General features: G+C 45.2%; 1 protein-coding gene across 5 annotated transcripts in view; it reads left to right on the top strand.

Moving 5' to 3' along the window:
- Positions 1–13,466, top strand: part of ANK3 (ankyrin 3) — a gene marked incomplete at its 5' end in the record, with an annotated part of 441,504 nt that overhangs the window by 387,014 nt on the left and 41,024 nt on the right. For all 5 annotated transcript variants that reach the window (XM_080938021.1, XM_080938020.1, XM_080938019.1 and 2 more), the window contains 6 exons: positions 7,155–7,366; positions 8,807–9,014; positions 10,777–10,873; positions 11,368–11,596; positions 12,190–12,315; positions 13,257–13,379. In XM_080938021.1, the coding sequence (XP_080794147.1) occupies positions 7,155–7,366; positions 8,807–9,014; positions 10,777–10,873; positions 11,368–11,596; positions 12,190–12,315; positions 13,257–13,379 (995 nt within the window). The remainder of the gene's footprint in view (positions 1–7,154; positions 7,367–8,806; positions 9,015–10,776; positions 10,874–11,367; positions 11,597–12,189; positions 12,316–13,256; positions 13,380–13,466) is intronic.

Here is a 13,466-nt window from a genome sequence, read left to right as displayed (position 1 = left end):
CCTTGTGAGGCTGCCTTGCAGGTAGCACATGGGGGGAGGATGAGCGGGGGATGCAGCGTCCTTACAGAAACGCCTGCTGCCTAGGACCGCTCGCTCTCTCTGTTCATAGTCACAGACACCACGTAAGCTGTGCAGAGTGTTGGAGTCTGATGCTGGCTGAAGACAAAGGGGGCGTCTCCCTGAAATTTGTTCAGGGCTACCATTTGCAGGTCAAGCTCTCTTGCCTGAATGAGCTGTATCCTTCCCAGTACGCACACAAGTCAAGTACTGACCACTACCCAGTCAAGAACAGCAAACAGATGTCGACCTGCAAACCCTGGGGCCTTCCGCTCCTTAGTCACCTTTCTTACCGTAGGCATACACCTCGGTATTTGCTTGCTGTGGTGGCTCCAGGATTGGGAGTCACCCAGAGGCAAGCACACACACCTGTTAATCTTTAGCCTCTGGGCTTGCCTGCTAGAGAACGTCCCCCATTAGGTTAACTGGGGTGCCCTCAAAGTGAGAGGCACTATTCCTTGGGTTTTGGTCTTGGGTTCTATCAAAGGAGAGAGTTCCCATTACTATGAATTTCCTGTCATGATAAACTCTGCCCTTAAACCGGAAGCCAGCATAAACCCTTATGTTTGTGTGTATGTGTCTGTCTGTGTCCATGTGTCCGTGTGTGTGTGTGTGTGTGTGTGTGTGTGTGTGTGTGTGTGTCTTTCCGTGTGTCCGTGTTTGTACCCATCCCAGACAAGGCCGCCGGGTGTCCTGCTCTACCCTGATACACCTTATTGCCTTGACACGGGGTCTTACTTTGCATTGTTGCCTAGGCTGACAGCTCCCCTCCTGTCTCTGCCTCACACCTCACCTCCTGACACCCAGTACTAAGATCACATAGGCAATGCCTGGCCATGCCAGGCTTCGTAAGCGGGTACCGGGGAGCCCAACTCAGATGGTCATGCTTGCTCGGAGCCGCCTTCCCCTGCTCCGGTTCCTGTTATTGTTAGGCTGGGCCAGAGTATCAGTGATTGTGTCAGTTCGGCAGGCATGTTGGCCAACCTGTAATGGAAACTGCTCAACCTACCCTGTGTCTGTCTGCGCATAGAGAACCCGCCCTTCCCAACTCAAGTTTCAGGTGACAGAACAGTTTATCTCTGGCAGCAGACAGTGAGCTTGTCTAGGTCTGTGCAGAAGAAAAGATGCTACAGATGTGCAAACAAAAACTTAACAGGCACACGTCCCATCAGCAAGCATCCCACACTATCAGTCTAATGAAACCCTTAATAAACTCATTGCCTCCAAAGTCCAGTCCTGAGCGCTGTTTGTAGTTCGGTCAGCCTTGGGAACATGTGTTTCAAGTCCCCTTCCTCCTCAGCGATCCCTAGCTTACAAATCAAAGCAGTTTAGAAATGGTTTTCCTCCCAGGGTTTCCTGCAGTAGCCAGTGGATGCAAGGAGCTGAGCTGAGTCTGACACTAATGAAAATGTGGTTACAAATGTAAACACACTGAATAGAAAATGACAGCCTGCTCCTAAATATTTTTGTATCAACAGTATATTAGAAATAGATTTCTAAGTTTCAAATGGGCACTTCTTTTCAATGTTTACCCTAATCAAGCCTAAGAAAAATGGTAATTTTAAAAGTGCCGAATCATTGTTGATCAGAGAAGAAAAAAAAAGTGAAGCTTTGCATACGTGGTGCACATCGCCACCTGCTGGAACCATCTAGTAGTGATGGTTCTGAATTTTTTTTTTTTTTCAAATTGAAAATGTTTCTCAAGTTCACATTTAAAGTGCCCAAAGAATACATAACGATTTACTTCAAAATTCCCAAACAAATTACAACAGAATATTTACCTATTTTCAGTCTGTTTCCATAAACTGGCATTTTAAATCAACTATGGCATGGCAAAAGAAAAGGAAAATATTCTCCAAATAGGCTCTGAAACCTGATACTTAGGAAATGAAAATTGGGCCAAAGTAAATCAGCACTAAAAATTCCTACCCCTACCTACATGTGGTCTATGTGTAGATTTGCCAGCAAGTTGGCATTAAGACTATAAAGTGAGCCCAAGGAATTACCTGTGTTACACTGTTTCAGGGTCAGACCCAGAGCATTAGCCCCAGGCTTGCAGATCAGCATTAGCTACTGTCTAAGGCTTCTCTCTAGACAGGAAATCGTTCACACTTCTCTCCTCCCCTGGTTTCCCGGTAACCGATTAATCAACTGCTGTGTGCCAGTCCTTCGGTGCCAGACATTGCTTAGCTTAATGTGATTTCACGGTGGTTAGTTCATCTTTTGTGAGGAGAAAACCGAACATTTAGGGCACACCAACGTCAGAGTCAAAAGCATCGAGAGCAGCTATCCCGGGTCAGTCGATGTGGCCCTAAGTCATGGCACTGTGGAAGCTGAACAGAAGAGTTAGTTCCTTCTATTCCTGTCCATAGGATTCTCCCACGCCTGGGTCTCTAGTGCCCTGCTTTCTTTTTAATATATTTTAATTAAGTCTTCGAGAGTCTTATATAGTTGCTCCCTCCAGTTCCTCCTAGATCTGCCCTCCCCACCCCTAGCCCTCCCCCTCCCAACTTCATCCCTAACAACTCACAGCTAGCTGTTTCCAAACATTTGGCTACCTCATTCTACTGTTGATCAGCTCCTTAAGAACAATCCACAGCAAAATGTAGTTTTATTTATCATAGCCATAATATACATAATATATACATAAATAATATATTTACTATTGTTACACATGAGGTAAACCAGAAATGCTCAATTTTTAAGTATTTTGTTTTTACATTTTATTTTTTAATAGATTAATTTATTTTATGTATAAAGAAAGACATCACCACTGTCTTCAGACACACCAGAAAAGGGCACTGGATCCCATTACAGATGGTTGTGAGCGTGGTGGCTGGGAATTGAACCCAGTACCTCGTGCTCTTAACTGCTAAGCCATCTCTCCAGCCCCAAGTTTTACTTTGTGAGTGTATTGTGTGTGGGTGTGTTTGTTGCACACAAATACAACGCCTACGTGGCTGGCATTTGCCCCACCTTCCTACCCCACCCCACCCCCTGTCCACCCACCTCCCCATGCTTACTCCCGGGACCCATCTTTACCTTCCTCTACACTGCCTTAGCGTTTAGCAGCCTTCTCCTTAGTGGCTGTCTTTAACCATTCTCTTTCTAACCCACTATATCACTAATGTTTTTGTTTTGTTTTTGCATTTCTATTGAGTTATTGGTTCTTTTGATTCTCAGGGGAAACACGTATTTTGAACACACAGACAGGATCCAACCTGGTCACTAGGGGATTTGGAAAGATCCTGTTTCTACTCTCTTCCGCTGTAGCCTGGAAATCAGACTACTCAAAGCTGTGTATGTGATCTGTTGAAAGATGGTACCAGGGGGCCCTGAATATCTCCACCTCTCTGCAGCTGTTCATTGCAGTTCATGAAATGGCCAAAGCAGGTGTTTCTCTAAGCTGAGGCTTATCTGCAAACTGTCTGTTACTGTGTGTGTTGATAGTTAATTGTCAGGCAGATTTTAATGGGGCCAGAAGATTTGCTAAAAGCTTTAAAATAAAAAGAGTATAATACAGGACTCCCAAACCCTTAAAATGCCAGAAGCTGCAGGACATTGAGTTTCTGGAACCTTCTTTGAACATGAATTAAAACCCAGCCTCTGGTTCTGTGCGTTGCCTCCCGCTTATAATCTCAGCATGTGGAGGGCAGATGAAGAAAGATCAGGAGTTCCAGACCTTTCTTGACCGTATAGAAGTTCAAGACCAGCCTAGACTAGATAAGATCCTGTCTCAAGACCACAAACAGCTGGGCATGGTGGTACATTCTGTTAATACCCACCACCCCTTCACTTGGGAGACAGAGACAGGCAGATCTCTGTGAGTTCAAAGCCGGCTTTGTCTATATAGTGAGTCCCAGGACAGCCAGGGCTATGCAGAGAGATCCTGTCTCAAAAATAACAAACTTTAAAAAAAAGAAAGAAAGAAAAGAAAAGACAAATAAACCTAGAAGAAAAAAAGAGACAGAAACTAGCTTTACTTAAAGCACTTGCTTGCTATCTTTGGATGACATACGCACACGTTCAAATTAGATGGCTTTAATGCCTCTCAAGGACAACATGACAGAAATGTAACCAGCACACAGGCAATTATGCACACACACACACACACACACACACACACATACACACACACAGGTTATAGGCAGTAAATATGTATTATTGCCACTCTCCCCAAATAAGCCTACCTCCCCAGTGGGACCAGCATGCACTTGAACACTCTCGGAAGATACAGGTTCTTCGTGGACCATTTTGCGGGACAACCCAATGACAAATTGGTGACCAAAACAAAAGATCCCCCCCCCCAACACACGTAACTGGTGATAATGTGACATAGCCATCCATGGGCACAGGAGATCTGGACTTTCTCCGGTGGCTCCTGCTGCAGCCCACCCCGACCCCTGACCCCTACACACTCCCTCTATTAGAGTCATTTCCATCTAAATGGTAACTTTAATTTCCGTGCATATCCGTCCAATAACTAAGGGATATTATCTGGTGGACTGTCCATAGACACTTGGTAGGTGAATAAATCCAGAGCTTTCTGCATACCCACAGGTCTGTTCATGGCTGAATGGCATGTCCTATTAACGGTGATGTAGCTACCCCACTCTCATCTTTCCTAAGCTTTGCGGGAGCTTAGGGGGAAAAACTGTAAGGTGATAGACCTTCTAGGTCCAAATAATTTCATTTTAAATAGATCATTCTCCTTAATTTTTCATTTTATTTATTATTGTAGACACTATGGTGTCTATGTGGTGTTCGAAGGACACTGTTCAGGAGTTGACTCTGTCCTTCCCCTGTAGGTGTCCTGTGGTAGACAGGACACATTTTCTTAAAATGTTCTTCAAAACAGAGTCTTTTGGGTTGACAAAGCTTAGCAACAAAGCTACTTGTCGCTAATCCTGATGGCCTGAGCTCCACTCCCCAGGACCCACGTGGTGGAAAGAGAGAAGCAACTCCCACAGTTGTTCTCTGAGCTACATGTGTTCACACATTTATAAACAGATAAATACATGAATGTAATTTAAAAAACGTACCCCCATTCAACAAGACTAGTTTTAGATTTAAGTTGGTCTTGTTTTGAGTAGGGGGTGTGCACGCGTGTGTGCATGTGTGTGTGAGAGAAAGAGGGGGCAAGGGGGAGCTCACAGAGGCCAGAGAAGTATGTCAGATCCTCCAGACCCAGGTACTTGTGAGTTGCCCAACATGGGTGTTAGGAACTGGACTGGGACCCTCTGGAAGAGTAGAAAACACCTTTAACCACTGAACCATCTCCAGCCCCACCCCAGACTTTTACCAAGGCTTCTGGGTTTCTAGTTTTGGATAGCTCGGTTTGCTGTGACCCAAAGCTACGGGGGCCACTGCTGTCCACTAAGATCCCAGTGTTTAAGGACGTTTGTTCCTCCAAGTAGAACTTATTAGCAGATCTGCAGTATCCTTGCAAAGCTTGATATTTTATGATCCCTAGAGTTTTCTTTACATTAGAAATATATTTTATTTATATCTTTTATGTATTATATATAATCTGTTTTATTAATATAATAAATGTATATAATATTTATAGATACAAATATGTATGTTATATGTTTAACATATATCTATATATACCATATAGCTATTAAAGAGAAAGGCATCTGATTAGATTGGGAGTTAAACAAGTGGCAAAAACAAAATATCATGTGACTTCACATGAATGAAAAGGAACCAAGTTGGTCTCATACATATTGAGGGTCTGAGGAAAGTGGGGGAGAGTAGGAAGAGTGAAGGAGAGTAGGGGAGAGTGGGGGAGAGTAGGGGAGAGTGAGGGAGAGTAGAGGAGAGTGGGGGAAAGTAGAAGAGAGTGAGGGAGAGTAGGGGAGAGTGAGGGAGAGTAGGGGAGAGTGGGGGAGAGTAGGGGAGAGTGAGGGAGAGTAGGGGAGAGTGAGGGAGAGTAGGGGAGAGCAGGGAGAGAGGGAAGAGTAGGGGAGAGTGAGGGAGAGTGAGGGAGAGTAGGGGAGAGTAGGGGAGAGTGAGGGAGAGTAGAGGAGAGTGGGGGAGAGTAGAGGAGAGTGAGGGAGAGTAGGGGAGAGTGAGGGAGAGTAGGGGAGAGTAGGGGAGAGTGGGGGAGAGTAGAGGAGAGTGAGGGAGAGTAGGGGAGAGTGAGGGAGAGTAGGGGAGAGTGGGGGAGAGTAGGGGAGAGTGAGAGAGAGTAGGGGAGAGTGAGGGAGAGTAGGGGAGAGTGAGGGAGAGTAGGGGAGAGTGGGGAGAGAGAGGGAGAGTGAGGGAGAGTGAAGGAGAGTAGGGGAGAGTAGGGGAGAGAGGGAGAGTGAGGGAGAGTAGGGGAGAGTGAAGGAGAGTAGGGAGAGTGGGGGAGAGTGGGGGAGAGTGAGGGAGAGTAGGGAGAGAGGGAGAGTGGGGGAGAGTGAGGGAGAGTAGGGAGAGAGGGAAGAGGTTGAGCTTTAGCACAAAGTCACAGTAGACAGGAGCAGGGCATTCTGCTGTGACACTGTACCGTGAAGTGGTGATTGCAGATGACATGCTGTGCTGTCCATTTTAAAAGTTACATAGGAAAAGTTTTGAATTATTTTAAATCAAAAAAAAATTTGAGAAGATAGCTGTATGTGAACTGATTCATGCATACATAGTACATACATATAAACAGACATATCTTTGCATGCTTTATTTTTTTTAAGATTTATTTATTTTATGTATGTGAGTACACTGTTGCTGTCCTCAGACACACCAGAAGAGGACATTGGATCTCATTACAGATGGTTGTGAGCCACCATGTGGTTGCTGGGAATTGAACTCAGGACCTCTGGAAGAGCAGTCAGTGCTCTAACCACTGAGCCCCCAATTTGCATGTTTTAGAGTACCAATTCAAATTTTAAAAATTGCCTTCCAGGGCTAGGTGTATGGCTCAGCTGTCAAAGGGCTTGCCAGGTACCCATGAAGCCCGGGGTTCAATCCTCATCACCCCATAAAACTAGACATGGTGGCGCAGGCCTGTATCTTAGAACGTGGGAGGTGTCGTTGGAGAATCAGAAGTTCAACTTTATCAGGGTGCTGTGTGCAAAGGTACAGGCTCACGGCTCCACCTTTCTGTCTTCTAGAACTTGACAGCCCAGAAGAGCTGGGCACAAAGCGCATCTGCAGGATCATCACAAAGGATTTCCCCCAGTATTTTGCGGTGGTTTCCCGAATTAAGCAGGAAAGCAACCAGATTGGTCCAGAAGGTGGGATTCTGAGCAGCACCACCGTCCCCCTCGTCCAGGCGTCTTTCCCAGAGGGTGCCTTAACCAAAAGGATCCGCGTGGGTCTCCAGGTACTGAGCACACGGCATGTACTTTCCAAGTCTCCTGCGCATGCTTACCACCCATGGGCAGAAACACTGCAGCGATTCCTCCTTAGCCTTGATAAGTGGGCTGTTTGGGGGATTTTTTTTTAGCTTATCTCAAATATAAAGCGTTACATGTAAAGTCACTCACTGACCAGTCAAATTCAGTTAAGTTTCTGCTTTTGAGTGTTGGCTGGGGAAGCGGCGTGTTTGGCAAACGCTTTCTGGGCAAGCATGAGAACTGTGAGGCTGAGCCCCTGCTCCTAGTTTTTAAAGAGCCTGTTGTGGTGCCATGCCCTGGGTATGGGGAAAGAGCAGACAGGAGGATCCCGGGCAGGCTTGACAAACTGACAGCTCCAGATTCCTTGAAAGACCTTCTCTCAGAAAAGCAGGCAGAGGGCACTGGAGAAACTCTTGAGGACCTCTGGCCTCTGCATACAAGTACATAGGAGCACACACATGCATAGTCTCTGTTGGTTTTGTATAGGGCAGCTTCTGCATGGAAACCTGCAAGCGTTCACAGTCGGGCTCAAGTACTTCGTAAATGCTGGACTTTGTCCAAACCAGTTGGAACTTGTTTGAGTTTAGAGAGCTGACTAGAAATCTTGGCAAAAATAGTCTTTCTTACATTCGCTAGTTTCAGTTAGTTTAGTCTTTGACATTTTTTCCCCCTTTTTTGTATAAAATAAACTGAAAGCAATGAAATGATCATTTTATTGTTAGTATAGGAATTAAATTACAGTAACTAAAAGTTGATCTGAGGATCATCTTTTCTTTGTGAGGCCGGAATTCCACGTCAAGGGATTGGGGGTGGAGGACATAGTGGGCGGTTGGTAAGACCCTCTGAGACGTAAAACCCTGTGTGTCAGTGCGGTCCCCTTCACCTGACGCCTGCATTGAGTCACTTCGCCAGACTCCGAGGACGCTCAATGGAATTGGTTGGGATTAGTTGACAAGAATCCATACCTTCTGGATTATATATTGACCTTTACCTCTGAGAGTATTTAAATTATTGATTGATTGATTGATTGCACGAAGCCATTTTGTGAGTCTTTGTGGTGCGTTGATTGATTGCACAAGGCCATTTTGTGAGTCTTTGTGGTGCATCCTACACAGAGTTAACATATACTGAGGTCTCTCTGCTTTCCCTCTCTTCACTCTGGGGTTTGGCTCCCACTCCTTCCAGCAAGCCAATGGGATCCATTCCCCTGAGGAAACTGTTCCCGCTCTCCCCTGTATTTTCAATTCTCTGGCCTCCTGTAACAGTGAGGAAAATGGATCAAGACAGGCATGGATTTTCTTGTCAAGTGTCCTCCCATCTTTCTTGATGAAAAACGACATCTTCTAATTAAAACTTAAAATCAAAGAATAATATTAATGACGTCTACTTTCATTTAAGGTATTTTCCCCCCCCCCTTTGGTCTGTAGGCTCAGCCGGTGCCAGAGGAAACTGTGAAAAAAATCCTTGGAAACAAAGCAACGTTTAGCCCAATTGTCACGGTGGAGCCAAGGAGGAGGAAGTTTCATAAGCCAATCACCATGACCATTCCGGTGCCCCCGCCCTCGGGAGAAGGCGTGTCCAATGGGTACAAGGGGGATACCACGCCCAACCTGCGGCTCCTCTGCAGCATCACAGGTTTGGTTCCTTCCCTGAGGCTCCTGTCTGCCCCGGCTGTGCCGAGATACCGAGGAGAGAACAAGGAAGAGTCCTGTATTCTCTTCCGTTCTCTCCTTGCTTATCCCGGGAAGGATTTCCATTAAGAACCGGGCTCCTAGTATATTTATAGTTCAGGACTGTTTCCTGATATTCGTGTAGTAACGACCCGCCTGCCGCTCTTAATATCATTGAGGTGTTATCGACCCAACTGGAGTGCTTAGGGAAATTTCTTGGCAACCATGACAGAGGCAAATTGGCCCAACAGCAGCCTTTGGATCGGGAAATGAATGTGCTTTGGTGGAAAATCCTCCAGGGTCTGAATGGTTGGGAAGGGTTGAGGATACCATTGCTGTCACCCAGCTGTGCTCACAAGTGCCACCCAGTATCCTGTAAGACTCAAAGTGAGCCTTAGCTTCCAGGAGACCCCAAAATGAGACTCGAGAATGGACTCTGATGCAAAAGCAAGGGGTTTATTGTTCCAACACGCTGGGGTTGTCCTGCACCCAGAAGAGAGGCAACCCCTTCTCTTTCTTTCCTAAGCTTTTCATACAATTTTTAAAGGTAGATTATAGCAACAGAAACTAGGCACGTAATGATGGTTGGTGGTCCTGGTGACCTTTACATTAATTGGCTGGGCAGGAAGGGGGACTCAGGGACCTTCCCTAAGGCCCAGTAGGAAGTTCCAAGTCACGGCTCTCCCTCGGTGCTGAATGGGCAGGCTTTAGAATATTTTCTGTGAAGTAACCAGAATCCAGACCTGATGGCTCATCACATGAAGACCCTGTGGACAAGCCTGAGAAACCTGAGTTCAACATCCAGAGTCCACATAATAGATCTGAGTCCAACAAGTTCTGACCTACACACACACACACACACACACACACACCACAACACACATACAACATACATACAACATACACAGAAATGCAAACAGAACTTTAGAATGCAGACCTCCCTGGCTGGTCACTGAGCTCTCGTCAAAGATGAACCAAGTTTTCATCTTACTGGGCTTACACTTTGATGTCCAGTTGCTCCATTAATCCTGGAAAAGAGGTATTTCAGCCAGGGGCAAAATGAACAGCTTCTTAAACATAATAATTTCCTACACCACTTAAGAGGCGGGGAGGAGGGAGAGAGGGAAAATGATTTGAGAGACTAAGGAGTCGGCTCAGTTGGTGAAATGCCTGCTGTGTAAACATGACCCCCACCACCCAGTTGTCTGTAACCCCAGCATCGGGGTTCGGGCAGGAAAGCAGGCAGATCTCCGAGCCTAGGTGGGCCAACCTAGTTGAATCAGTGAGCTCCAGATTCAGTGGTAAACCTTGCTTCAAAAAGACAACGTGGACAATGAAGAAAGACACCCAGTGTCTACCTCTGTAGTACAAAGACAAGCACCCACATATATACATGCAGGAATGCCCACACACACACACACACACCCCTGAAGCTTCTGAGTCTTTACAATGACACACTGTAATGGTGATACACTTAACACATTACCCCAAGTTCAAAGTATCCCTTGTGATCCCGACAGAGAAAACAATGTGTGTATTTGTGAATTCCAGTGAGGCCCCAGGTGGCAGGAGAGGGTATGGAGGCGTGCAGTTTCCTTTCCCACGCCGCAGAGCTGTGAGAGCTGTAGCTAGTCAGTCAGCGGCTCCCCGGAGAGCAGCCTGCTGATGGGCAGTCCGTCAGCGGGGGCTGCTTTATGATAAAGTCACCCTGTCTGCGCTGTTCACAGGAGGCACGTCACCGGCTCAGTGGGAAGACATCACAGGAACAACCCCTCTGACGTTCATAAAGGACTGCGTGTCTTTCACCACCAATGTTTCGGCCAGGTATGGAAGCTGTGTATATGTAAATTTATATATTATACATAATTATACACATCACTGTATATCATATATGTTATATATAATTTAAATTTTTATATACTTAAAATATTTTATCTTATCTGTTCCATCTATATTTTATGCATTTTATATTTAATATATTTTTTGAATTTATGGGAAAGGACAGAAGATCCTTAATGTTTATTTAGAAAAGTCATTATTGAGGAATAAGCTGCCTTTTGCTTGATACAGACCTTTGGATCTTTGCCATTTAAATGAGCAAGTTTACAAAGCTCTGTGTGGACTCCATTAGACTCTGATGTTCTTCGTCCTATTTCATGACCTGATTATTTTTTTTATGTCGGGGATAAACATGCTAAAAACCGTTTGCTCTACCAGGGGGGGTCACATCACGGTAAGATCTTTTGGGTTTGTTTTAGGACTTCTGTTATTGTTGGGTTTTTCACTTTCACTCTTTGTGTGTCGCTCCCTTTCCTCAGATTCTGGCTGGCAGACAGCCATCAGGTGTTAGAAACGGTGGGGCTAGCCTCACAGCTGTACAGAGAGTTGATATGTGTCCCCTACATGGCCAAGTTTGTTGTTTTTGCCAAAACAAATGACCCGGTGGAATCCTCCCTGAGGTGCTTCTGTATGACGGACGACAGGGTGGACAAGACCCTGGAGCAGCAGGAGAATTTCGAGGAGGTCGCCAGAAGTAAAGATATTGAGGTAACCTGGGCCACGGGAGTGAGCATCTGTCCGTGCATTCCCCAGAGACAGTGGTACACACTGTACAGAAATATCACGGACACTCAGCTTCAGACTTTGAAATGGGCCGATTCTCAAACTATTTAAAAGCTCTGAACTCGCCTCAGCTGATTAGGATATACTGGCAGGGAATCTAAACTACTCTCCATTGTCCTGTGGCTGTCTGAGTATTTATATTTTTAAGGTCACTTTCCCCACACGGGACCATAATTTTCCTTTTCCAGACCCAGAGATCATGTGAGTACTGGCTAGCCAAAAAAAGAAAGATCTCAGTCTACGTAAGGAAAATGCTTACATGTTGTTAGGCATTTTCTCTGACTTATTTACAATCGTTGGAAGACGAAACAGAATCCTGTTGTATGCATGTTTGTAATGATAGCTACTAATTATGGCTGTCAGATTGTAGCCACTCAGACATATTTTCAAAGCAAACAACCCCACAGTTGTAACTTTCTCATAATGATGTCAGACTTTTAATGCTATTTGACTTAAAACTCTCAGAATTTTTCTAGGTCAAGTTAACATTAAATTGTGCATTTCTTTTACTCTGGAAGGTTCTGGAAGGAAAGCCCATCTACGTTGATTGCTATGGAAACCTGGCCCCTCTGACCAAAGGAGGACAGCAGCTTGTTTTTAACTTTTATTCTTTCAAAGAAAACAGACTGCCATTTTCCATCAAGGTACATCAGCTCTAACATAGACTCTGAGTGTTGGTTTTTTAAAAGTCCCAAGAGAATCAACCTTTCAAAAATGGTGTATTCAGTTTGAATTACCCCACCAAATATGACTTAAAGAACAAAATCAGATTCTGTTCTAATTCCAACAGGGTAAAATTTCAAGCTATGAAAATTTATCATTGGTAAAGGAACATTCACATTTATACACACATACACACATTTATATACACACACAGATATCGTTTAAGTTGAAGGAAATGGAACTGAGCATAGTAGGATACGTCTTTTATCCCAGCACTGGAGAAGGCAGATAGGTCTTTGTGAGTTTGGGGCCAGCCTGCTCTACGTAGTGAGTTCCAGGCCAATCCAAGTCTTTATAGTGAGATCCTGTCTCAGAATATACCAAAATATAATAATTATTTTTAGGGAAGTATTTATAAAATAAAACAACCCAGAGAGCAGGATGGAGCACGTTTAGTTACCTTGAATTTCCGTTTCCATGGCGAGTTCAGGCTCACTCAGGGGGGGCCCTCTTCCCCAGCTTTTACTGTTCCATGTTTCAAACACAGAAGCTCTGAGAAATCAAACTAGTAGGAACACAGAAAATGCACATCGCCCAAAATGGCTTGCCATGTGAGACAAGCGAGTGGCCATCCTTATTGGTTAAGCCCAGAATGTCTTGTCACGTGACACAAGCGAGTGGCCATCCTATTGGTTAAGCTCAGAATGTCTTATCACGTGACACAAGCGAGTGGCCATCCTATTGGTTAAGCCCAGAATGTCTTGTCACGTGACACAAGCGAGTGGCCATCCTATTGGTTAAGCCAGGAGCTGAGCCTCCGCACCTTGCCAGGTTCATCCTGGGTTCACTTGATAACACAAACCCTTGTGCGGGACGAGAACCAGTCTCTGTGTGTAATCATCCATTATCCAAATTCTTCTAGGTTAGAGACACCAGCCAAGAGCCCTGCGGCCGGCTGTCTTTCCTGAAGGAGCCGAAGACGACAAAGGGATTACCCCAGACGGCTGTTTGCAACTTAAATATTACTCTTCCGGCGCATAAAAAGGTATCTTTTAAAACTGGTTTGTTTCCACTTACCCTCACCCCTGGTCTTGGGGCAGTGGGCCCTTGGTATGTAATTAAGGAATGCTTT

The sequence above is a fragment of the Micromys minutus genome (genome assembly GCF_963924665.1).
Source record: "Micromys minutus genome assembly, chromosome: 25".
NCBI classification, from domain to species: Eukaryota; Metazoa; Chordata; class Mammalia; order Rodentia; family Muridae; genus Micromys; species Micromys minutus.
This window is presented reverse-complemented; position numbering and strand designations above follow the sequence as displayed.